General features: G+C 39.0%; 1 protein-coding gene across 2 annotated transcripts in view; it reads left to right on the top strand.

The window, feature by feature from the left end:
• Window positions 1-637: 637 nt before the first annotated feature.
• RPS6KA6 (ribosomal protein S6 kinase A6) overlaps window positions 638-27,763 on the top strand; it is a gene marked incomplete at both ends in the record, with an annotated part of 165,886 nt that continues 138,760 nt past the window's right edge. Inside the window, one exon of one of the 2 annotated variants that reach the window (XM_082681412.1) lies at window positions 638-715. In XM_082681412.1, coding sequence (XP_082537538.1) covers window positions 638-715 — 78 coding nt within the window. Of the gene's footprint in view, window positions 716-2,383; window positions 2,480-27,763 lie in introns of those variants that run through there. The other variant, XM_082681413.1, reaches the window with a different exon arrangement.

The following is a 27,763-nucleotide window of genomic DNA, read 5'->3' as shown; positions in this document are numbered from 1 at the left end:
TGTGAACAGCGCCGCGCATGCTCCGTGGAGAGGGCAGGTTTACCGAGGAGCTAGCAGAGGATTTTACTACTCCTCTCCCGCCTCCCCCGCCCAGCACGCCCCCCTCCCCTCTTTCCCACCCCCCACCACGCCGTCTCCCACACCCACCCACCCCCTCTTTCCCACCACCCCCCTTCACCCCAGGCTGGGGAATCTCCATTGACGTTCGGGTGACGCTGCTGTGCCGCCGCGGTGGGGGGTTCCAGGCGCCGCACAGGTAAAGCCGCCGCTGCCGCCATATTGATAGAACTGGGAGCTGGGAGGGGGCCCGAGGAAGCGGGGTGGCCGCGGGGGGAGTCACCGCTGAGCGACTGTCGCGGAGGCTGCAGCGGCGGCAGTGGTGAGCACGAGCCAAGCGGCAGCTCTTGGAGAGGCAGCACAGAGTTGTCTTCTCTATGGGGAGCAGCAGCCTGCGGCGGCGGCGACCCCTCGCTCCGAGTCTCTGAGGGACCCCACGGCGAGGGCAGCTGTCGCAGAAGGCAAGGCTGGGGATCCCGGCGGCGGCAGCGGCGGCGGCAGTGGCAGGCAAGCTCCAAAGACGGGATGCGCGGCCGCGCGGGCGGTTGGCAGCTCCTGTTCGAGTGCTCCTGAAGGGGCGATGCTACCGTTCGCTCCTCAAGACGAGCTCTGGGACCGAGAAATGGAGCTGTTCGGCGGCAGCGCAAGCAGCTGCGAGGTTAGTGCGGTGGCCAAGAGGGGCTGGAGCTGCCACCCTCCTTCTCTCAGGACCATTGCCGGGGGCCCGAGAGAGAAGGGGCGTGGGGCTGGGGAGCGAAGTGCCCAGGCCAGCCTCCTTGAGGCTGCGGGGCGGCGGAGCACGCTCTGCCCAAACCGAGCTTTCGCCTGGGAGCCGGCGGGGACTGGGCGGCGGGCTCTCGAGTTGGGAGTGAGTGCAGCCCGGGCCCGGGCTCGGCCTCGGGCGAAGTGACTGCCTCGCGGGCCACGCCAGAGTTGTGACTAAGTTTCTTCACTTTGCGACCTGAAGTGGAACTGGGGGAGGCGCCAGGTGCCGCGCCTGGCTCCGCGTGTCCCTCTTTCTACGCTGCGCCAAGTTTGCTAGTTGGGAACATTTTGGGGGACAGCTGCTGACTGCAGCTCTCTATTGAACCCCGGGCGCCTTAGGAACCCAGCGCAACAGAAACACAGCAGAGTGACAAACTCTGGGGAGATATGCACATAGGGATGAGTGCTCCTTACTTTTCTCATTTCTTTGTGGCTTATTGTGGTTCTTTGTAACAACCTAAGTGGAGATTAACTGGAGGCGAGGTTTCTTTATCTACATTCAGGTGATGTTCTGCAGCCTCCTTTGCGGTCCCCTGAATTCTACTGCCCTCTTCCTCCCGCCCCTTCTCCCTTGCCCAACTGTTGTCCCCGCCCCGTTGGTCAGTAAAAGAACACGCAAAGTAAACCCCAGCCCTTATGAGACCAATCTTTGGTAAGACAGCGAGGTTCAACCGAAGTATTTTGGTTCGCCTCTTTTCCGTTCTTCTTACTTTGAAACTGTTCTGGTTGGGCTTTGGTCAGCTGTACAGTGAGAACTTAGATGTGCACAGGTACTTTGTTTTTATTACTGCTGCTTTGTTGTTTGTTGTTCTTGTTATTAAAGCAAGAGACATTTAAACACAAAAACGAGACTTTGTGGATAGAAAGTCAGATATTTTTCTGATAACCTAATCATTGACAGCCTAGTAGTACAGTAGAGACCATCACAATCACAGACCTAAAAATACTGAATGCCAAATTGATTCACAGTAGGATATTTTGAGGTAGGACTTGCAAGCCTCCACATCTCTAGGTGCAAATTTGTCTTGAAGTACTTGCTTCATCCTTAAAAATACACGTTGGACTGTTGTCTAACTTGTTCTTTTTTCTTTTCAAATTTCCAAGTGAACTGGGGTTAAAGTTACATGCCAGAATAACATTTAACAAGAAATGTAGTGGAAACATGGAAGGAGTCTAAAGTTGAACCCTCTCTACTTATAGGAAATATTTTACTAGTACAATAAGGAATTCCTAAGTACATTTTAATATTCTACATCTCTTAAGAATGGGATAAATGAAGAGGGGTTTATTTCTTCTTGGAATGTTTCATAGTTGCAAGAATTTTCTAGAAGACTATTCAAGGGGAGAGGAATTTTGTTTTATTTGTGTATGTAATCTATTGACTTGTAGTTCCAGGCATCTGGTTTATAAAAACAGTTAAATGCTTGGATATAAGGTTGGGATGGGGGGGGGAGCTTTCGCATGCCTACTCATTATTTTTGTTAACTTTGAATGTAGAAATGTTTTAAATTGTAATTACTGCATATGGTTTTTTTTATTGTTTGCAGTATGTTTTAGGTATTATAGAGATTTAACAATGGGTCTCTCTACCTCAGCAATTTGGAAAAATACTGGAGTGGAAATTGTTAATCCCTATGAAGTAAAACGAAAGGTGAAGGTAATGTGGTAAAGATAGTATTTCTGCCTTCTTTGTCTAAAACAGTTATGATTGGTTAGATTTAACCCTGCAAGTGACTTAATTAAAAATATTCTTGGTGAAAACTAAATGCTACATCTGAATCTGCTTAGACCTGCTTAGTATTTAGAAGAGGGTTTTGTTGTTGTTGTTGTTGTTGTTGTTGTTATTGATGTTTGTTTATAATGGTATTCTTTTGATAAGAAGGAAACAATTTTACTTCCCAGAATTTATATTTATTTTAATTACATGTTTGTTGATGTTGGCTTTAGAAATGTTAACCTTGAGCATGAGCTTTGCAGCCCTCAATCGTGATAGTTTTTAGGACTAAGGGTGCTTTCATTGTAGAATATATTTTTTGAAAATGTGTTGGAGTCCTTAAAGAAAATGTAAGTAAGAATCTGTTAACTTTAATGTCAAAGGAAACTTTAATGTCTATTTCTGTGTGTGTTAAATCTTGGTAAAATTAAAGATTATATACACTATTATATACTGTGGAGTGTTTTTCAACATCTTTTACCTGTCTTGTTTCATGGGCAGCTGTTAACCTTTGAATTATCATTCAGAAGTGTGAGAGTTGGTTGTTTAGACTCAACATATTTTTTCACAGGAAAAAATTATTAAGGATAGTTACATTTTTAGACCAGTGCACAATAGTGAGGTATAGTGATGAAGGGTCTAATCATTGTTTGTAAAATTGTCCTATGGGAAAATGTGTCAGAGGTTTCAAACAAGAATTAGGTCGGCTCCAGTGAGAGGTGGAGAATGGGCCTGAAAAATGGAAATATGGGCTCTATTGACTCCTGAGAAGAGGGTTCTTGGGAGAGGGGAAATAGGATAAGCAAGAAGCTTTGGTTGTGAGAACTCTTACAGGGACTGTCTCAATTAGGTCTACTGGGAATAAGGACTTCAAAGGGTATCAACCCTCAGGCAGCCATATTTTACCTGTTGCCTGGATTCTGTCAGGATCAGGGAAGAGGTATAATGATGAAGAGTCTAATCACTGTTTGTAAAATTGTCCTGTGGGAAAATGTTTCAGAGGTTTCAAGCAAGAATTAGGAGGTGTGATAGGTATTGGTCATTCCTGGACAAGGGTCATTAAGAATAGCCTGTTTTAGTAAAGTGGACTTTTCATGAGGTAGTGCCATGTACATGGTTTGTGCGTTTTGTGTTTTGGTGAGGGAGTGCTTGGTTCCTGATGGAGTTTACTATAGAGTTTTCAAATTGTATATTATATCATATCATCATATTATATTAAATTTTAATTGGTACTTATTTCTTTAGCAATACTGCTTTTGTTTAAGAAGTTAGCTTTGAAAATAATACAGTTCACTGCTAAAAACAGTTTGGAGCTAAAGCCACAGACTCTAAAAATTTAACTAGGATGTCAAATATATGTCAGATTGGGAAAAACTGCTAGTTTTAATTAACTTCATGAGACCCTGTAGTAATAGGGGAAAGAATATGGGCTTTGGAGGCCAGTTTAATCTGGGTTCCAATCTCACCTCCAACGTATACTAGCTATGTGGCCCAATGCAAGTTACCTAACCTCTCTGAGCCTCAATTTCTTCATCTGTAAATGGGAGAAGAACCATCTTCAAGAGTTGTTATGTAAAAACTGAATACTGTACTGTGTTTAATTCACTTGGCAAGGTGCTTTGCACATAGTAGGCCTCCAGTTCCTTCTCTTTCCCCACAGTCATCATCATGCCCCTTGCTCTGCCCCTAAACTCTGAATTATTGTCAACTATGTTAAAATCTTAGGATTTAGATAGCCATGGTCATAGCTCCAGCTTTCCCTTTTATGAGCAGTTTTTCTTAAGACCTCCTTCGTAGATCTGATTATTTCATTTAAGTATGGTGATCACATTTGTAATCACAGGATGATTAAGGATGAAATATGAAGTCATATTTAGGACTACTTTGGGGGATAAAGAGAGAAAAATAATTTAATTTGTTATAACTGGCCAGTGAGGTGTTTCACTGACATTTATTTTTTCCTATTCTAAACTTTTGTCATGGTAGGAATTGGTTCAATTCATGAAGTGTTTATTTGGTACAAGGCAGTGCAGTACATAGCATTGTAATGTGAAGTGTCTAAAGATATAACATCCTGAATCCCATCCCAGCCCCATGGGTTTACATTCACGTGGGCTAGATAGACATACACAGAAACTGCTATTATACGGATCACAAGACCATCAACAATGGGGTGGTTGTGGTGGTGGTTTAGGGATGGATCTAGTAAGGCCTTGTGAAACAGGTGGAATTCGAGCAGGGCGTTGGAGAGTGGATTATATTTTCACAGACAGATTAAAGGAACATATTTCTGGTGGATGGGGACAATATAAACAAAGGCATGGAGGTGTTCTTGGAGGAAGGAGGAATCTGATATTGCTAGGATATGTCTGTGATGTGAGAATGGGGATATAGTGCGAGATGAGGTATTCATCTAAAGGTAGGCAAGGCCCAGATTGTATGGGGCTTTTAAAGCTAGTTTAAGGGTTTTCAGTGTTGTTCTGTAAATGGGAGCTACTGAAGATTTTTGAGTTCATGAATGACATGACCAGACCTATGCTGGCGATAATGGATGGCAGTGTATAGGATAGATTGGAGATGGGGAGAGACTGAGGGTAGGGAATATTAATCAGTGGAAGTAGTAATGAGATTTTTAAACTAGGACAGAAGGGGTAAAAGGTGAAGACTGATGGGAGATACCTTGCAGACTTAAAATAGTTTGGCAACTGATTAGATGTTGGGGAGTAAGAGAAATTAGGAGTGTTGTGGTAGGACTTAATTCAATATAACAGATATTTAATGCTTGTCTGCCAATAAAAGGGTCTATGCTAGCCACTGGACAAATATAAATAGATATTTGCAGCATAGGGAGATAGAAAGCTAAAATGACCCCCCCACCACCATAGTGTCTTGAACAAGAGCAAGCCACTCTAAAGATTTCTGGTTATGCTTGGCATGTTTAAAATCTTTACTACTAATGGTGAATGCACTTACTACTAGCTAAAAAGTTTTTCAGTGCTTTTAAAATGGTGCTCAGGCCTGTAATTTTTGCTTTATCAATATTCATCTTAAATAGCAGCCCCCAGTGCAGAGGGCTGTGCTGAAAATAGTGACTGGTGCTTCTTTCTAGAATGTGGAAAAGAGAACAGGGACATCTGTATTTCTTATATACTTTCACCAGGTTTATTTGGACTGGAAAGTGGGGAGTGGCCAACAGGGCCCTGACCCTTCACCACCACTGGTGCCTTCCCAGTTTCTCCAAGACTATCTTCCTTTGAACCAGCCTGGTCTGGAAATATTCAGGTCAGTTCCTTCAGGGCAGGACCTCTATATTTCCCTACCTTGATTATTTCATCAAGAGGTAATCATTACCTCACCATTCCAAAATAAGGCCTGACTTGGTGCCGTTGCTTTCTCAGGCCATATTGTTGTTTCAGTACCACCCCTCTCAGTCTCTCTCATGTATAATTTTGAGAGGGAAGTATAAGATTTTTTCCCTTCTTGTTATTTCTCTCTTGGTGGATGCTGTCATTATCTTTAGCAGCAGTTCTCAGGATCTGGTAAGTACTTCGAATCTTGAAGTCTTACATTTTAGTACTTTGTCAGAATTTGCAGTATAATATTTACACATTTATGGTATTTCTAAAGATTATTTACTGTTCTTGATGATAGTAGTTTTTTTTCTTTGTCTATATTGTTTTATTTTGTTTGTTTTTAGGTGGGAAGGGAGTTGAATGGGAGAGAGATTTAGAGCTAAGCTTAAACTGGCTTTTGTAGATAATAGAGATGTTTTCTGAATTGCCCTGGAGGCATTCTATGTAACTGATTTTGCTGCTGGATTTTAACTTATATCTGTACATTTGAAGTAGGTCCTGCTGTGTGTGTGTGTGTGTGTGTGTGTGTGTGTATGTGTGTGTGAGAGAGAGAGAGAGAGAGAGAGAGAGAGAGAGAGATTGAGAGGGAGAGTGTGTTTTGCTTACTCCTTGCTTCATTTCATCAAGTATTTGAGATGGTTTATAGGAAATAAAATCCAATAAAAATCATTTTGATATTCAGGATACAGGAAAACATAAAGTAGAAGGTATATGGAAAGGATGGAGGATGGAGTTGGAGGGCGAACTAGAACACAGGTAAGCAGGTTCTAGAGGTTTGCTACACATTTAAAATATAGTTGAATTGCAAATTTGGCCTTGAATTTCCTTGGGCTGGTAGTTCTCAGTTCTGACTATAGATCAGATATACCTGGGAATTAAAAAAAATTTTTTTCCATGCTAGTGCCTAACACAGAGATTCATATTTAACTATCTGGTGGGTGCCTGGGCATCATTTCCCAGATGATTATGATGTACAGCCAAGGATAAAGAACCATAGCTCTAGGCCAAAGTAAAAAGAGGAATAGTCATATAGTTCTCATTATTCAACAGGAAAAAAGCATATCAGTTCCTAAGCTAGCAATTAGCTCTAAAATAAATTTTCTGTGAATTGTAATGATTTTCTGTATGTTTTATTCTGTTGTTGTTCTAAGATATGACTGGGGCAAAGGAAGTATTTGAACTGTCTTGTATGCTCTTGCTGTGTAGTTTTGAGGAATTTGCTTTTCCATAAGAGAAAAAAAATATAGTGTCCCAGCTGATTTTTTGATACAGTTTAGCCTTATAATTTGGAAGCTAAATAATCTGCATACCTTATTTCTAGCTAAGTAAGGGGATAGTGACTCCGTTGTGAATAAAATATCCTATCACATCTCTAACAAAAATTTCAAAGGCGGCAAATAATTATTCTTACTATAGGACCTGTCTCTCTCTCCTATAAAGTGGTTGGGGACAGACTTTAAGAGGAAATAGTAATTTTAACACCCAGTGTAAATTTTTTTACCCAAAAAGACATTGGACTCCATTCCATCTTAAATGTATCGCTTAACTTAAGGGAGAAATAAATGACATTTATTGAGCATGTATTATCTTTTCAGTTTTATTCACTCTTCAAAACAGTTTGGTGAGAAAAGGTGTATCTTTTTGATACATCTCATCTTTTAGACAGATGAGAAAGACATATAAATCAGTGGAAGGCACAGCTGGAATTTGAACGTAGATCGTTTTAAATTCATGCTTTTTCCTCTATACATTGTTGTCTCCCTTATAAGGACGATATTGAAGATAAGGAGAAGATACAGACAAGTTGTTGACAACCATATCAGATCAGTAAATCAGAGCTGCTGATTCAATAGCTATTTTTACTCAAAATGAAGGTCAATAAAATCCAACAAGGTTTTATGTAGACATAGACAAGTTTATTCTAAATTTCATATGTAAAAGTACAGGACCTAGAATATCTATAACAATATTGAAAAAGAAGACTAAAGTGCAAGAAATCACTCTATATGGGATGGTAATGCAGTAACAAGTAATTAAGGCAGTGTGGTATTGGAAGAATAGACACATAGATCGGTGGAACAGAATAGGGAACCCAGAAACAGATATACACAAATAGGCTCAACTGATTTCTGAGAAAAGTGCAGAAGCAGAGTAAAGGTCTTCAGTTTCCTCATATATAAAATGGAAATTAATGTGTTTATCTCTGATTATTTTAGGAATTAAATAAAATGTTCTTTATGTGTAATATTTGACAAGAATAATAAATTTATTGTTTTCAACTCTTGTCTTAACTCTAAGATTTAGGTGTCCTAGACAAAGTACTTCTTTTAGCCAGATAAATAACTCAACGGACAATTTAGACTTATCTCACATTCCCCAAGGTTATATTTTAATGAAATTTCATGGACCTCATATCTCTAAGAAGTTACTACGGTGAGAAGAATTACTGCTAAAGAATGCTATGTGTGTACACATGTCATATATATATGTGCATTCATCTGTACTACACACAATACGTGTATCCTTTGAAAGTAAAATTTCCAAAGCATATGTTGTAGTTCCTATGAGACTGGCCAGATGGCCAGTGCCTTGGCATGGGGAACATTTTGGAGCTATTTAGAACCATTAAAGTCATTAGCTCTGATTTCAACCACACAGAGTAAACATATTCCTGCCTGAACAGTAACCAGGGAAGCTGCTTTACTGTCACTGGACCAAAGTTTTAAAATGTTCCACAGATACCTTCTAATGTATATATAATATTGATATGCTTAGCTCAACTCATAGTAACCTATCATTTGCACAACTACCAGTCCTTTTAAAAGCATGATGATACTTAGATTGGTTTTAATTGGTTCTAAATATTATTTTGCATGCATTAATTAAGCAAATGATCATTAAATGCCTACCTGTGTAAGTTATTGTGTTAGTTACTAGATAGGATTCATTTGGTTATTGCTCTGGGTTTCTACTGTGATAACTGAAAACCAATTAACTGTATATCCATCCATTCTTCATAGTCACAAGGAAATGTCTGAAAGGACAGTATATTATGTCACAAAGACCAACACATTTAGGCTGACAGAAAGCTTTTTAAAATTTTAATTTTTCTGGGGTATTAATGTCTTAATTCCATACTCCTGTGAAATTACTCACAGGTTCACTGATAACTCCTTCCAACTCCTTTGCTTTTTAAAAATATTGATAGTTTTAAAAAATATTAATAGATTTCCTCCTATTCAAATCAGCTATCAAGAGTGGAGCCTCAGTATGTATGGCAATTCTATTTGTCTTATTTTTGCTTTATGTACCTCCACTCCTGGCAGTGGATTATGGCAGTTGAGGAAGATTATTATTTGGGGGCATGTGTCCCTTTTGCTTTTATTTAGTACTCTTCTACAGCCATTTTTGCTACATGGGAAAGGAAATATATTTTCTTAATGAATTGTCTTTGAATTTGGGTCTCTTAGTTATTGATATAGAAATAATGAAGAGTCTACATGTTGGTTTTCTGGGTTAGCAAGTTACCCTTCAAGTTGCTAGTGATGGTTGTGTTTGATCTTGTATATTTCACCTCCAAGTTTCTGAGGTGTATGCTAAAATATGGCAGAGAACATAAATGGCTATTGTAGTAGTAGTAGTAAAATTTTGAAATTAGGTTTATCCTCATTGTTTTCATAATGAGATTATTCAGAAGCTGGGTAGCAAGATAAATAATAGCTTATGTGACCAATTTTAACAGATAATGTAAGCAGTGGCTGGGAAACATGGGCTTGGCTAGATAACATAGGACTGACTTAGGTCCTTTTATTTAAACTTTTGGGCTCTGTGTTGCAGAGAGATTATTAAGAGGGCCATGGCATGACTCTTTTTCTAGAAATAACAACGTCTCTGAAGATACAGAGTGATCCTGAATTAGGGTATTATTTTGAAGACTCATCCCAATTGAATAAATTTAGTAACTTTAGAGTCATTGTTTCTTTTTAATTTGAGAGAAACAGAAATGTCATCATCATTATTTCAGTTTTTACATTTTTAGATTCTTTGTTTTTAAAAAGCAGTGTACTTGACTCTATTTGTTTTAAATCCTTGTAACACTTAGTATGACCCAGTGAAATACTGAAAATGATTTGACTGAATTATGCCAGTTCCAAAAAGTGAACTAAATATTCATTAGTCTCTTATTAGGGCTAACAACTTCTAAAAATCTAACATACTCTTCTTCCTGCCTTAAGGGAGGTGATTATCACAAGTTTCTGTCAATAAAGTTATTGGTTTCAAAAAGCATGGAAAATAAGAATCCATTCTGATGGCCTTTTTTTTTTTTTAATTTACAGGGTACAAGGGACATTGGAGTAAAAGTAAATTGAAAATACAGGTGGAGTGGTATGAAATTATGAATATAATCTGGATGAAGCAATATTTGTGTGTACTGCAGCAATTATAATCCCATAGAGTAGATAATTTTAGTTTGTTATTTCTTTGCTAGGCTAATTTGGTACTCTTTTGTGCATTTTTAAAAGTAAATGCTTCTAATTACTAAAAAATTATATAGTTTAGACCAAGGAGTGGTAAACTTTTTCTGTTAAGAGTCAGATAAATATTTTAGAGTTTGTTTGCCTTTTATAATCTCTATTGAATATGTTTTAAACAATCCTTTAAAAATATTAAAAAAAATTAGCCTATGGGGCCCAGTTTAGACAACTGGCTTTAAAATGTGGTTTGCAAAGTTAAGTTTGTACTTATCTGCTGACAAAATTTAGGGTTATGAACCTTACTGAAAAAAAAAATGAACCTTTGAAATAACTCCCATGCAGTATATGAATTATCAAGAATTTATCATTTTTTTCTGAAAAATATCTTACGAATGACCAAAGCTATGTGTTTTCAAAATGATTTTGAAGAAGTTCAATTTCTGTTGGCTGTTAGAATTTAAAATTCAGTCAGAAATGATAAGCAAAATGACTACTGGAAATACTTCATGAAATTAAGTTTCAAAGTTGCTTTTAAATGTTTCAAGTAAGAAAATTAATAAAAACTAAGGAAAACCTATAGCAGCTACTTATTACTGAAGTTATTTTTACATTTAATTCTTTCAGATTACAAATTCAGTCATTCCATTCCACAAATATTTTTCCAGGATCAATTATATTATAGATAATATGCTAGATATTGGGGTTACAAGAGTAATAAGACATGATCCTTTCCTCAGGGAACTTACAGTGTGATAGAGGAATGCGACAGACACCTAAGTAAGACAGTATTTATGGATAGAAGTCTGTGTGTGGTAAGGTGGAAGGAAAAAAGGGAAGATGTGACATTGAGTCTTGATAAAGGTGAGTTAACATTCAAAAGCACAGGTATTTTAGAGATTAATCCTTTGTCAGTTGCTTTGTTTGCAAATATTTTCTCCCATCTTTAGGGTTGCTTTTTGTATTATTTATGGTTTCCTTTGCTGTGCAAAAACTTTTAAATTTAATAGGTCCCATGTGTTTATTTTCGTTTTTGTTTTCATTACTCTAGGAGGAGGGTCAAAAAAGATCTCGCTACAATTTATGTCAAAGAGTGTTATGCCTATATTTTCCTCTAAGAGTTCTACAGTGTCTGGCCTTACATTTAGGTCTTTAATCCATTTTGACTTTATTTTATTTTATTTTTTTATGATGTTATCTATAGGTTTTTTTGACATCTTTTTTGGAGTATAATTGCTTTCCAATGGTGTGTTAGTTTCTGCTTTATAACAAAGTGAATCAGTTATACATATACATATGTTCCCATATCTCTTCCCTCTTGCGTTGCCCTCCCTCCTACCCTCCCTATCCCACCCCTCTAGCTGGTCACAAAGCACCGAGCTGATCTCCCTGTGCTATGTGGCTGCTTCCCACTAGCTATCTATTTTACGTTTGGTAGTGTATATATGTCCATGCCACTCTCTCACTTTGTCAGAGCTTACCTTCCCCCTCCCCATATCCTCAAGTCCATTCTCTAGTAGGTCTGTGTCTTTATTCCCATCTTACCCCTAGGTTCTTCATGACATTTTTTTTCTCTTAGATTCCATATATATATGTGTTAGCATACGGTATTTGTCTTTCTCTTTCTGACTTCACTCTGTATGACAGACTCTAGGTCCATCCACCTCACTACAAATAACTCAATTTCATCTCTTTTTATGGCTGAGGAATATTCCATTTTATATATGTGCCACATCTTCTTTATCCAGTCATCCAATGATGGACACTTAGGTTGCTTCCATCTCCTGGCTATTGTAAATAGAGCTGCAATGAACATTTTGGTACATGACCCTTTTTGAATTATGTGCCCCTCCCTCACCCCGGCCTGAGTGAGCCAGAGCCCTTGAATCAGCTGCTCCTTTAACCCTGTCCTGTCTGAGCAAAGAACAGATGCCCTCTGGCGACCTACACGCAGAGGCGGGGCCAAATCCAAAGGTGAGCCCCGGGAGCTGAGCGAACAAAGGAAAGAAAGGGAAATATCTCCCAGCAACCTCAGGAGCAGTGGATTAAATCTCCACAATCAACATGATGTAGCCTGCATCTGTGGAATACCTGAATAGACAACGAAGCATCCCAAACTGAGGAGGTGGACTTTGAGAGCAAGATTTATTATTTTTTCCACTTTTCCTCTTTCTGTGAGTGTGTATGTGTATGCTTCTGTTTGAGATTTTGTCTGTATAGCTTTGCTTTCATCATTTGTCCTAGGGTTCTGTCTGTCTGTTTTTTTTTCCTTACTTTAAAAAAATTTTTTTTCTTAATAATTATTTTTTTATTTTTTATTTCAATAACTTTATTTTCTTTTATCTTTATTTTATTTTATTTTATCCTCTTTCTTTCTTTCTTTCTTTCTACTTTTTCTCCCTTTTATTCTGAGCCGTGTGGATGAAAGGCTCTTGGTGCTCCAGCCAGGAGTCAGTGCTGTGCCTCTGAGGTGGGAGAGCCAACTTCAGGACACTGGTCCACAAGAGACCTCCCAGCTCCACGTAATATCAAATGGCGAAAATCTCCCAGATATCTCCATATCAACACCAGCACCCAGCTTCACTCAACGACCAGAAAGCTACAGTGCTGGACACCCTAGCAAACAACTAGCAAGACAGGAACACAACCCCACCCATTAGCAGAGAGGCTGCCTAAAATCATAATAAGGCCACAGATACCCCAAAACACACCAGTAGATGTGGACCTGCCCACCAGAAAGACGAGATCCAGCCTCATCCACCAGAACACAGGCACTAGTCCCCTCCACCAGGAAGCCTACACAACCCACTGAACCAACTTTAGCCACTGGGGACAGACACCAAAAACAACAGGAACTATGAACCTGCAGCCTGCAAAACGGAGACCCCAAACACGGTAGGATAAGCAAAATGAGAAGACAGAAAAACACACAGCAGATGAAAACGCAAGATAAAAACCCACCAGACCTAACAAATGAAGAGGAAATAGGCAGTCTACCTGAAAAATAATTCAGAATAATGATAGTAAAGATGGTCCAAAATCTTGGAAATAGAATAGACAAAATGCAAGAAACATTTAACAAGGACCTAGAAGAACTAAAGAGGAAACAAGCAACGGTGAACAACACAATAAATGAAATTAAAAATACTCTAGAAGGGATCATTAGCAGAATTACTGAGGCAGAAGAATGGATAAAAGTGACCTGGAAAATAAAATAGTGGAAATAACTACTGCAGAGCAGAAGAAAGAAAAAAGAATGAAAAGAACTGAGGACAGTCTCAGAGACCTCTGGGACAATGTTAAATGTACCAACATTCGAATTATAGGGGTTCCAGAAGAAGAAGAGAAAAAGAAAGGGACTGAGAAAATATTTCAAGAGATTATAGTTGAAAACTTCCCTAATATGGGAAAGGAAATAGTTAATCAAGTCCAGGAAGCACAGAGAGTCCCATACAGGATAAATCCAAGGAGAAACATGCCAAGACACATATTAATCAAACTGTCAAAAATTAAATACAAAGAAAACATATTAAAAGCAGCAAGGGAAAAACAACAAATAACACACAAGGGAATCCCCATAAGGTTAACAGCTGATCTTTCAGCAGAAACTCTGCAAGCCAGAAGGGAGTGGCAGGACATATTTAAAGTGATGAAGGAGAAAAACCTACAGCCAGGATTACTCTACACAGCAAGGATCTCATTCAGATTTGATGGAGAAATGAAAACCTTTACAGAAAAGCAAAAGCTGAGAGAGTTCAGCACCACCAAACCAGCTTTACAACAAATGCTAAAGGAACCTCTCTAGGAAAGAAACACAAGAGAAGAAAAAGACCTACAATAACAAACCCAAAACAATTTAAAAAATGGAATAGGAACGTTTTGAGTTTATTTTTGTGTATGGTGTTAGGGGGTGTTGTAATTTCATTCTTCTACATTTAGCTGTCCAGTTTTCTCAGCACCACCTAATGAAGAGGCTGTCTTTTCTCCATTATATTGGGTTGGCCAAAAGTTCCGTTCAGTTTTTTCTGTAAGATGGCTCTAGTAGTGCTTAGTTGTCATTAACTTCATTCAAAACATTTTTGTTAGATTGCATTGTGACAGCTGTCATAGCATGCATGTAAAAAAAATCTTATCAAAATAGGTGAATTTTTGTGTAGCCATTTTAATATTGAAGATGAAAGGAAAAAAGCAACGTTTTCAGTGTATTATGCTTTATTATTTCAAGAAAGGTAAAAGCGCAACTGAAGTGCAAAAACAGATTTGTGCTGTGATTGATCAAACATGTCAAAACTGGTTTGTGAAGTTTTGTGCTGGAGATTTCTTGCTGGACGATGCTCCACAGTCTGGTAGATCAGTTGAAGTTGATAGCGATCAACTCGAGACATTAATTGAGAACAATCAACATTATGCCATGTGGGAGATATCCAACATACTCAAAATATCCAAATCAAGCACTGAAAATCATTCGCACCAGCTTGGTTATGTGAATCACTTTAATGTTTGGGTTCCACATATGTGAAGCGAAAAAAACCTCTTGACCGTATTTCTGCATGCAATTCTCTACTGAAATGTAACAAGAACATTCTGTTTTTAAAACAAATTGTGATGGGCCATGAAAAGTGGATACAGTACAATAATGTGGAATGGAAGAGATTGTGGGGCAAGTGAAATGCACCACCACCAACCACACTAAAGGCCAGTCTTCATCCAAAGAAGGTGATGTTGTGTATATGTTGGGATTGGAAGGGAGTCTTCTAATATGAGCTCCTTCCAGAAAACCAAATCATTAATTCCAACAAATGCTGCTCCCAAGTAGACCAACTGAAAGCAGCACCCGACAAAAAGCGTCCAGAATTAGTCAACAGAAAATGCATAATCTTCCATCAGAATAATGCAAGACTGCATGTTTCTTTGATGACCAGGCAAAATCTGTTACAGCTTGGCTGGGAAGTTCTGATTCATCTGTCATATTCATCAGATATTGCACCTTCAGATTTATTTCAGTCTTTACAAAATCCTCTTAATGGAAAAAATTTCAATTCCCTGGAAGACTGTAAAAGGCACCTGGAAGAGTTCTTTTGCTCAAAAAAATAAAAAGTTTTGGGAAGATGGAATTATGAAATTGCCTGAAAAATGGAAGAAGGTAGTGGAAGAAAATGGTGAATATGTTGTCCAATAAAGTTCTTGGTGAAAATAAAAAATGTGTCTTTTATTTTTACTTTAAAACTGAAGGAACTTTTTGGCCAACCCAATATATTTTTGCCTCCTTTGTCATAGATAAGGGGACCATAGGTGTGTGGATTTATCTCTGTGCTTTCTATCCTGTTCCATTGATCTATATTTCTGTTTTTGTGCCGGTACCATGCTGTCTTGATTACTGTAGGTTTGTAGTATAGTCTGAAGTCAGGGAGCCTGATTCCTCCAGCTCCATTTTTCTTTCTCAAGATTGCTTTGGCTATTCAGGGTCTTTTGTGTTTCCATACAAATGGTAAATTTTTTTTCTAGTTCTGTGAAAAATGCCATTGGTAATTTGATAGGGATTGCTTTGAATCTCCAAAATATACAAGCAGCTCATGCAGCTCAATAACAAAAAAACAAACAACTCAATCAAAAAATGGTAGAATACCCAAATAGACACTTCTCCAAAGAAGACATATAGATGGCCAACAAACATATGAAAAGATGCTCAACATCACTAATGATTAGAGAAATGCAAATCAAAACTACAGTGAGGTATCACCTCACACTGGTCAGAATGGCCATCATCAAAATCTACAAACAGTAAATGCTGGAGAGGGTGTGGAGAAAAGGGAATCCTCTTAAACTGTTTGTGGGAATGTAAATTGATACAGCCACTATGGAAAACAGTATGGAGGTTCCTTAAAATACTAAAAATAAAACTACTGTATGACCCAGTAGTCCCACTACTGGGCATATACCCTGAGAAAATCATAATTCAAAAAGAGTCATGTACCACAATGTTCCTTGCAGCTCTATTTACAATAGCCAGGACATGGAAGCAACCTAAGTGTCCATTGATAGATGAATGGATAAAGAAGTTGTGGCACATATATACAATGGAATATTACTCAGCCATAAAAAGAAACGAAATTGAGTTATTTGTAGTGAGGTGGATGAACCTAGGGACTGTCATACAGAGTGAAGTAAGTCAGAAAGAGAAGAAACAAATACTGTATGCTAACACATATATATGGAATCTAAAAAAAAAAGTGATTCTGAAGAACCTAGGGACAGGACAGGAATAAAGACAGATATAGAGAATGGACTTGAGGACACGGGGAGGGGGAAGGTAAGCTAGAATGAAGTGAGAGAATGGCATGGACATATATACACTACCAAATGTAAAATAGATAGATAGTGAGAAGCAGCCACATAGCACAGGGAGATCAGCTCGGTTATTTGTGTCTACCTAGAGGGGTGGGATAAGGAGTGTGGGAGGGAGATGCAAGAGGGAGGAGATATGGGGATATATGTATATGTATAGCTGATTCACTTTGTTATACAGCAGAAACTAACACGCCATTGTAAAGCAATTATACTCTAATAAAGATGTTAAAAAAAGACACATGCACCCCAGTGTTCATAGCAGCACTATTTACAATAGTCAGGATGTGGAAGCAACCTAAATGTCCATCAACAGAGGAATGGATAAATAATATGTGGTACATATACACAATGGAATATTACTCAGCCATTAAAAGGAACGAAATTGGGTCATTTGTAGAGATGTGGATGGACCTAGAGAGTGTCATACAGAGTGAAGTAAGTCAGAAAGAGAAAACAAAAAACAAATATTGTATATTAACGCATATATGTGGAATCTAGAAAAATGGTAAAGATGACCTTATTTGCCAGGCAGAAATAGGGACACAGAGGATAAATGTATGGATAGCAAGGGGGAAAGGGATGGAGTGGGAAGAATTGGGATATTGGGATTGACACATATACACTATTGATACTATAAATAAAATAGACAACTGAAGGGAACATTCTGTATAGCACAGGGAACTGTACTTAATTCACTGTGGTGTCCTAAATGGGAGGGAAATCCAGAAAGATGGGGATATATGCGTATGTATGGCTGATTCATTTTGCTCTGCAGTAGAAATTAACACAACATTGTAAAGCAACTATACTCCAATAAAAATTAATTTAAAAAATAACGTTATTGTCAACAATACGAAAGAAAAAAGCACAGGTAACCTGAAATGGTAAATACTTCAATGATCATTCATATTTAAATTTGGACTCTGTTATTATGCTTTGATTTGAACATGGATGTGTTTTATCAGCTATTTTACTTTATAGCAGAGTCTCATATTTGTTTTTAAATACCTGACTAACCGAATAGCTCAGAGGTGGTTCTCTTTTTCCCAACCCGAGACTCTCTTTTAAAAAGATAACTCTTTCAGAGGAATTCCTGTGCTGTCCAGTGTGTGACCTACTAGCACGTGGACTTGAGGATATGGGGAAGGGGAAGGGTAAGCTGTGACAAAGTGAGAGAGTGGCATGGGCATATATATACTACCAAACGTAAAATAGATAGCTAGTGGGAAGCAGCCGCATAGCGCAGGGAGATCAGCTAGGTGGTTTGTGACCACCTAGAGGGGTGGGATAGGGAGGGTGGGAGGGAGACGCAAGAGGGAGGGGATATGGGGATATATGTATACTTATAGCTGATTCATTTTCTTGTACAGCAGAAACTAACCCACCATTGTAAAGCAATTATACGTCAATAAAGATGTTAAAAAAAAAAAAAAAAGACTCCACTCTTCCTATCCCTGGTCAGGGAACTAAGATCTCACAAGCCGTGTGGTGCAGGCAAAAAAAAAACCCAAATAATAACTCTTTCAGATCGATTTGAAACACAATTGCCCTTTCTTAAATCTTCCCTGAAACAGTGACAGTGGTTAGGTGGGTATGTTTGAAAGGACTAACCTATTGGGATAAAAACAACAGGAATATTGTATAATTAGAAAACCATAAAGATCAAAGCAAATCATTTTAATGAATATTGCAGGTGCTATCAAATCATCTATAAGTAGTCTGTTGATTGTAGAATTCAATCTAAAATATTAAAAATATAAAAAGTCTACTGGGGAAATGGCCATAACTATTAATAAACCTTTGAAAATATTTAGTAGTTTAAAACTCAGGATACAAATTAAACCTTCTATGTGGAAAGCAAAACAAAAAGACTTATTTTTGGAAATGCCCAACTAAAAGACTGTTAGTGAAATTGATAAAGTGTGTTATAGTAAAAATATGCAAAGATAACTTCTCACTTCACTCCAATTTGTGATTCTTAAAGTAAGGCATCTATGCATGAATGTATGTACCTTTATGGGTTGATTTGGAAGATTGTTTTCAAGTTGACCAAAAATGATTCTATAATTATTTAAGAGTAATGTTCCCACGATAGAATGTCAAAACTAAATCTATTAAATCAGTAGCATATGATGATGTAGCAGTAAGTTTTGACTCACAGATATATTATTTTGCACACAGGTAGCATTATGCACCTTTGGTGAATTATTAACTAAAATGTTTCATATACTTTTTTCCTGTATTTTCTTTTTGGCAAGAAAACATTCACACATCAGGTATTTATTGAGCACATGTCAGACACTGTGCCAGCTGCTTTAAGAACATTATATTAATCCTGAAAACAAAATGGGGGTTATCATGATAATATGTTTTGTTGTTGCACAGTGAGGTAAATGTGGGTGTTTGGAAGCTGGATCTGATGTTTCCAGGTAACCTCAGGATTCTCTTGGAACAAATGTTCCTAAGGAACTGTTGGGCAGTTGGTCTAGTTCTGTTGACCAAACAGGGAAAGGGAACTGTGGATTTGAGTAGATGGACACAATATGCTAGGAGAATAGATGAATTCTAAACAAGACATGGTAGGGGGATACCAGTAAGATTGGAGGTAACTAAGGTAAGGGGATCTCAGTACTCAGTGAGTAGTCTGGAGCACTGATGATATATCCAACAGTCTGTTTGATTTCCTGCAGTGGCTAGACTTTGGGAAATGTGGACTAAGGGATTATTTTCCCAGGCGTAAGGGGTCTGTATGGATATTAAGAGAGACATTATAACAACATAACTCTAGTGAAAGAACTATGCCAAGAAAAGTCAGCCATTTTAATATAAAGGGGAGTAAGGGTGCCTCATTGGCCTTGGTTATTGAAAGAATCCCAAGCTGAACAGATTAATCAGATGGCCAAGAATTGGGGCCAGAGGCTTATTCCCAGCAGAGTTAAAGCAAGATCTATGGTTTTCATAGAATTACCACCAACAGAGGATGCCCACTGTATGTAGTAGGGCACAGAGCATTAAGAAACCTGTAGCCACAAGGAAGAGTCCCAAAAGTTCAGTTCTCCAGTCCTTCAAAATTAGGGGACCAAAGGGCCAGGGTCACTTTTTCTGAACTGTCATTCTAGGTGTAAACCCATTCATGAAAATTTTCACTCTTTGAAAATGTGTCTAATATAAGAAGGAGTATAAGGAGAGTGGTAGGTTGATGCATCACCAGATATTACATGATGAAGGAGATATCACAACTCTATGGTGACCACAATTAGAACAAGGGTAATGAGAGAAATTTCATTTCTGGGGATCATGGAGAGTACTGGCCTGGTCCAGAGTCTTGGAAGAGCCATCTATATCAGGTGTCATCTGTTTCACTTCTGGGTCAATTTCAGCTTTAGGTCTCCAACTGTTTCAGAGGCCCACTCAGGTGGAAACACCTTTTTAAAATGTGAAAAATGAATCCAAGAATCAGTGCTTTTAAGTTTAGCAGCATAGGGGTTGGTTAAAAGTATTATGATAGGGTCCCTTCCATCTGGGCCGTAAGGAGTCCTTTAAAAGATGTCTTTTCCAATAAACATAGTCCCCTGGTTGTAAATTGTGGTGGTCTATACCTTTGTCCCCTGGGAGCACAGTGTGAAAAGATTTTTCAACCAGGTGCTCATTTTTCTTTAGAGCTGTAATGAGACTTTAACAATAATGTAAAAGGTCTCCCTCGACTAGAAGTGGCTCATACAGTCCTGAGTCGTGAATCATGGGCCTTCCAGTGATTATTTCAAATGGTGACAGTTTCTGTTTTCCAAAGGGTATAGATCTTCAGTTTAATAGAACTATGGGTAGCAATTTAAGCCAACGAAGGCTGAAGGCCTTAGAGAGTTTTGCCAATTGAGTTTTGATTATGCCATTGGTCTTTCTACTAGACCAGAAGATTGAAGATGATAGGCACAGTGGAAATGTAATACAGGCCAGATCACAAACAGCATTTAGAATTTGTCCAGTGAAGTGGGTACCTTTATCTTTATGTAATTCCAAGGGCATTCCCCAAGTAGGAATAGTCCTTTCCAACAGTATTTTGTCTACTGCAAGGGCATTTGCTCGTTTGTAAGGAAATGCTTCTAACCAATGGGAATACATGCAGACCATCACCAGAACATATCTGTATCCTTGAGAGTGAGGCAGCTGGATAGAATCCAGTTGCCAGACAGCAAAGGAACAAGGAGGCAAAGGAAAGTGGCCTTGAGAAGTATGAGTAGGTTTTACTTAGGACAGATCTGACACCTCTGACATATTTTGGTTGCTACTGTGGGAAAAGGTTTCAAAAAGTATTGTTTTCCCCAGGCTTTCATTTTATCAGTTCCCCAATGAGTCATTTCATATGTTAATCTTAACATGGTTTCTTGAGTGACTTCAGAAAGAGCAGGGCAACCATTTGGCCCATACCAAAGCCCAGTATGTTGATCAAATGTGCATCCTTCAGAAACTCACCTCTGTTCCTTAGCTGTAGCATGCAATTGCCCATCTCTGATAATACCCTTTCAATCTTGGTGTCCTTCCAAGTAGTAGGTAACATGGTGTAAATAGAATGACCAACAGGAGGAGGTTCCTTTATGGAGCCTGAATCTTGTAATGCTGCCACCTTAGTGGCTCTATCTCCTCATTAGTCCCCTTTCCTTCCTCAGTGTTGTCTTTGGGACATGCTAGGACCATTATTATTGTCAGTTGTTGTGAGCAAGATTGCATCCTGTAAGGCCTTAATAAAGGGGCCACTTTAAATTTAATTCCCCCCTGAGGTCAGGAGACCTCTGTTTCCAAAGCATTCCAAAGTCATGAGCTACTCTAAAAGCATACCTGCTTTCTGTGTAAATGTTAGTGTGTTTGCCAGAGCCCAGAGTACAGGCATGAGTGAGTGCTTATAGTTCAGCTTGTTGGGCTGAAGAAGTAAAGGGCCAAGCATTGGATTCTATTAAAGTGAAGGGAATAGTGATAGCATACCCAGTTTTCAGATGCCCATCATCATTTCGTAAGTAGAGGTCATCGGAAAACTAAGAAGCATCGGAGTTGTCTAAAGGTGTTTCTTGTAAATCTGGATGTGGACTAGTCAAAAGATCAGTTGTGGTTATGCAGTCATGTGGGGTCTCATCTCTTGGTGATGGTAAGAGAATAGCAGTATTTAGGGAGTTACAGTGAGACAAAGTGACATTTGGAGAGGAAAGCAATAAGATTTCATAAGATGTAAGTCAGCTAGCAGATTGTGTTGTGTATAGTGTGAGTTACTGAGTATCTCAACAGAGTGAGAGACAAACACTTGTAAAGAAGACCCTATAACTGTCTGTTCTGTAGTCTGCAGAAGGGCAGCAGTGGCTGCTGTTGCTCAAAGGCAAGGTGGAAGTCCTTGAGTTAAGGGTTCCAACTGTTGGCTATGATAGCCGATAGGCATGCTTTTGTCTCCGTGCAGCTGAACGAGCACTCCAAGGGTATTTCCATTAACTTCATAGTATAAAGGGAAGAGAATAATTAGGATTTCCTAAAGCAGGGGCTGTGGCCAACTGAGTTTTTAAAGTTTTAAAAGCTGACTCAGCCTCATGATTCTAAACAAGAGGATTGTGTCTCTTGTCCTTTAAAAGGGAATAAAAGGGTTTTGCATAAAAGGAGAAATTGGGGACCCAACTCCTATAATAGCCTGCTAGCCCGGAAAAGCCTCTCAACTGGCATTTGGTGACAGGAAGGGGAAACTGTGATATGCCTTGGATGTGTGTAGTATCCAGCATTAGCCTTTGAGGGGTAAACAAATGACTCAAGCATCCTACCTTGGTTTTGCTGACTTAAAGAAAAACACACAACATAAGAGTTGTGAGTCGAAGTTTTTATTCAAGGACCTTAATGAACACCTTTTTATATGCCCAGGAGACAGCCTCTCCATAGGTCTGAGGGAACTGCTCCACGGAGGTAGGGGAGAAGCCAGTATATATATGATTTTTTAGCTGGAGAATATGTGCAGGCAAGCATAATGCATCTTCCTTAAAGATTACTGCTAGTCACGAAGAACAGATATCTCAAGTTATGATTTCAGTGCTTTTCTATGTATGGGAAGATGCAAGAATCTGGGTTCATTAAAATTCTTCCTGAGATATATATCTAACTATTTAAGGGGCCTGCTTGTCCAAAGCACAGAGCATCCTGTTATTGTCTTAATTTCCTCTCAGACCGTGCTGTTGGTCAGTGACTGCAGTGGGTTGTGACTTAATCCTTGTAGAACTGGGTGGTGAGCAGAAACACTCTTTGCTCTTCTTTGTTTATATCTCGAACAAATTGGAACTTAGCCCTTGAGACCTTATGTTCTTTATGTGCTAGCTGAGTGAGGAGCTGTAGGCTATCCTTGAGGCTTGCTTTCTCAATGGGGGGAGCATAACAAAAGGTCATCACCATATTGGAGTAAAGTAGAGCCTTGGGAAAAATATAAATTGGCCAAGTCTTGTCTCAGGATCTGTGAAAAATAAGTAGGGCTGTCTGTGTAGCTCTGAGGCATAACGGTCCAAGTAAATTGATGTCCTTCCCACATAAAGGCAAACAGGTACTGACTATCTGGGTGGAAAGGAATGCTGAAGAAAGCACTACATAAATCTCTGACTGTAAAGAACTGTGTGTTTAGAGGGATTAACTTGAGAATGGTATGAGGGTTGGGGACCACAGGGTGACACGGTATGACTGTATTGTTTATAGCTTGAAGATCTTGAACAAAATGCCAACCTTGACCATGAGGCTTGCATACGGGAAGAATTGGTGTGTTGCAGGTACTGGGGCATGGGCTCATTAGGCCCTTCTGGAGGTGTGCCTCTACATTGAGATAAATTCCTTCCAGGACCTCAAGCCTGAGAGGGTATCATCCGAGGTGAGGCAAAGTTTTATTAGGGTCTACCTGGATCTTAATTGGTGGTGCTGAATGAATGCATCCTATGTTATTTAAAGAGGTGGGCCATAGATAGGAAGAACAGAATTTAGCAAATCCTTGTGATTGGGAGTTGACAAGACAGGAGCAAGGAGGGGATCTCAATATTAGGACTAGAGTTAGAAGTAGATCTTGAGGAGTCAAGGATATGTAAGTGTATTTCCCCTTTTGGGAAAGAGGAAATATTAGGTTTTAATTTTTCCAGGAGGTCTCAGCCCAAAAGGTGTACATGAGCAGAAGGAGCAAGAAGGAACTGGTGAGTTCCCTAAAGAGAGCTTATCTTGAAAGACAAGGGGGCCACCATTTGTACTTTTTCTGTACTCTGAAGAAGGGGGGCCTTGAGGCTGGTGAGATTCAAGACAGACAAAGTTGCTCCTGTGTCCATAAGAACAGTAATAGCAGTGGCTCCTATAAAAAGGTCCAGTTCTCCCAATGGGAGTACTGGGAAGACCCCGACACTTTCCTCAGAGCATCCCTATTCATGAGTCTACAAAAAGGAGGCACTTCTCAAATTTCTCAGAAAGTTCATGAAAAAAGTCAGAGCAAGGGGTCTCGGGCTGCTAATAGGACCTTCTTTTTAACTTTAGGCAATTCTTCCAGTGGCCAGTCTACTTACAATAGTGGTGGGCACTTGGCTCCTGGAAGTGGCCCTTATGGGAACTCTGGTCTTTCCATTGAGGTGGTCACTGAGCAGCAGCAGCCAGTTGATGCAGTTGCAAATTCATGATTTTAGTGGTCTTACATTTTTTTGTACATTTGATTGTTAGATAGCTGATTAGCCAAATTGACTAGATCAGGAGAGACCACTGTTTCCCAATTTGATCGTACCCATTTCATCAGCAGTCCAAGTTCCTCATCTAGTCCCCAACAAAGATTGAATTAAAGAGGGTTGAATATTGTTTACCCCAGCATGTAGTCTGGAGTTTTCCCAGAATACTAATTTTAGGTATGAATGATAATCATGGACAGTTTTATCAGGTCTTTGTGTAGTAGACTGAATTTTCCCGTCAGTGGGGTGCGGAAAAGCCTAAGGAATTGCTTCATGAAGGGCTTGAGCCACCTGAGAAGCTGGTGCCATCACACTGATATCCTTTCTGTGGATATCATCTAAAGGGTGAAGCCAGCTGGCAGTAGTTTGCAGTGTCTGGCTTGATTTTCTCCAACTAAGATTCCTTTTAGTTGATACAAGTCAGAGAAGCCTGGATCATAGGTTTATATCACAAGGTTAAATTCTTCTGCAAAGCGGAGGGGATCCTCAGTGACCTTGGGAAATTCCTTGGCTATGACCCGTAATTCTGCAGGGGATGAAGGCCTGTAGTCTACCAGATGGCAAATGCCATCAGTGTTCAAAGTAGTGACAAAGGGAAAGGTTTTTATTGGAGGGCTAGGAGGTGGGGGTAAAGATTTTGGAGGAGGAATAGGAGAAACAGAAAGATAGAATGGCAGCTCAGCAAGTTTAGGATACGTAGGAGCCAAAGGAGAAAGAGGGGAGGAAGAGGGCCCTAGAGCCTTTTCTGGAGTATTTAGATGAGAACATAGATCTTTATTTGCAGCAGTGAGTTTGAAGTGAAGCAGTTTTAGATTTGCAAACCTTTTGGGTTTCATGAGCTCACTGGGAGGCTTCAATGTACTAATTGAAATAGGCTTCCCATTCTATTTGTTTAGTTTTAAACCCTTTAGCTTCTAATTGTGCACATAAAAAGACCAATTTTGAAATTTCAGAAGTTCCCCATTGTAGCCAGATGTTATCTCTGGTATACCATTGCCATTCATCTAGCTAAGCACAAGAGGCAGCACCATACTTTTTGTACAGGTACCCAGCTGGAGGCCCAGATGGGCGAGAATCCTCCCCCAAAACAGTCTTAGACTATGAACATCCCATTATAGTGCACTCACCAAAAGGGAGCAAGCCCTTAAGCAATTGACCAAACAAAAGACACCCACAATATGGGCCTGACTCTCAACCTAGGAGGGGGGTTTGGGACTGAGAGGACTTATTACCCAGACCCAACGCCACTGGGGAGGCGACAGAGCACAAGGGGTTCATGCAAGTATCTTGCTCGAATCCACGGCGGCTTTGGAGATGGGAGGAAGACTGCTTTGGATCCCAATTCTGACACCAAAAATGTCAACCAAAAGGACCATAAACTGTAAAGAGGTAGAAAGACAGTTTATTTGGGGTCTTAGAATTGCAATTCGGGGATCACAGATTCTGGAGGAACCCAGAATAGTGTCCCACTGGAAGAAAATAACAGGTTTTTTAATAGGAAAAAGAGGGCAGTTAGCATAGGCTTTCATAGGTTGTTTACCAAGAATTTGGATTGGAGGGTAAAATTGTTCTTTACATGCAATTGGGTTTTGAAATGTATCTCATTCATTACTAGGGAAAGGTTTGTTTTCTTTAGTCCAGAAAAAATCCAGTTCTCAGCATTATTCTTTGCTTTTAGCAACACAGGAACTATTCAGCAGTTTTAACTTAGAGCGTTCAGCAAAAGTCCAGCATGAACAGCAAACATGGAGGTCCTCAGGTCACATGTCATTCATTCCTGACATAGTTCTTTTCACAACTCATACCAACTTTCCCAAAGTAACCTGGATGATATTTGTAAAAGTTGATCCTGTGTTGATGCATGCCACCAGCATTACCCTGGCCTCCTGGATACTTCTCGTGTTTGCCAGTGCAGTCATGGCTATGGCTCACATGGCCCTTAAGTGTTTGGGTCTTCCTTAGTCTGGATGGCATGTCGGCAGCTAAGATCTGTGATCAGTGATCTTTGATGTTACTGCTACAATTCACTGAAGGCTCAGATGATGGTTAGAAGTTTTTAGCAATAAACTATTTTTAAATTAAGGTATGTACATTGTTTTTTAAGACAATGCTATTGCACACTTAATAGACTACAATATAGTGTAAACATAACTTTTATATGCATTGGGAAACCAAAACATTTGTGTGACTTGCTTTATTGCAATAATCTCTTTATTGTGGTGGTCTAGAACTGAACCTGCAATATTTCTGAAGTATGCCTATATACAGACAAAGACCTTTGTTTTAGGCAGATGTGGACCCACCTCCAAATTTAGATCTGATTTGCTGTAGCTATTTAAATGAAGTGAAAATAATTGAAGAACTCTTGTTTCTGAATCTTTTAGCAACTAACCTGTAAACATGAAGCTTATTTGAGAGAGAACATTTTCTTTATATGTGAACTTCTTAAACATTTTTAACATTAGGTACTATATAAATATAGGACTTTTGTCTACTGGGTGGAATTTGGGGATCCTGGAGACTACTTGAAAGTTTATAATACTATCAAATTTGTTGTGAATACTGGTGTCCTAGGTATGTTTTGTTAATGATTTACATCACCCATACTTCTCACTTACCTTGTACCTTGTTCTTCCTTGCTTGTTTATCTCTCTACTTCTTTCTTCAGTATATCTGTCAACACCAAGTCATGAGCTTCTTGAGTTTGACACTGAGAAACAGATGTATGCTTAATAGTGTTAGCATGGCCAGATTGCAGTCTTTTTACAAAACTCTGTGCACTTATGTGTTCATTTCCCACACCACCTCCAATTCTAAGGATCTGAAGGGAAAATATTTTTTCTCAGTTTAATTTTCCATGATGAGCTGCTTTTGTCATTAGCAGTAAGAAAATGATAGTTTTGGGGTGACCTATATGATTTTCTGAGATCAGGTGAGTACTTTGACTCAGTTTAGTATTTCTATTTGTCCAGAATCTTTTAAAGTGGTCTATTTAATTATTTTCTGAGAGGATGAAAATAATTTAAAAGAATTCTCCACTAGGCTCTGATATGAGAGGGTGTTCACTTGGGTTTGAGTATTTGAGTAAATTATTACTATCTTTATAATTGTTGATAAGCTTTTCAGAATCTTATGTAGGAATTTTTTTCTTCCCTATTTGGCACTTAATTGGGGAAAACAGCCTATCTGCCTGCTTTTTCAAATTATAAATTTTATTTTTGAAATAAAGGTTTATCATCCCAGAGAATTCTGAAAATGTTTTTGTTTTCATGCAGGTAAAAATGACTTAATTTATAGTAAATATCACTGAATACTGAGGTCCTTTATAGGAATGAATATTCTTATGCTTCATGC

Source organism: Grampus griseus (assembly GCF_964374135.1).
Source record: "Grampus griseus genome assembly, chromosome: X".
NCBI lineage: Eukaryota > Metazoa > Chordata > Mammalia > Artiodactyla > Delphinidae > Grampus > Grampus griseus.
This window is presented reverse-complemented; position numbering and strand designations above follow the sequence as displayed.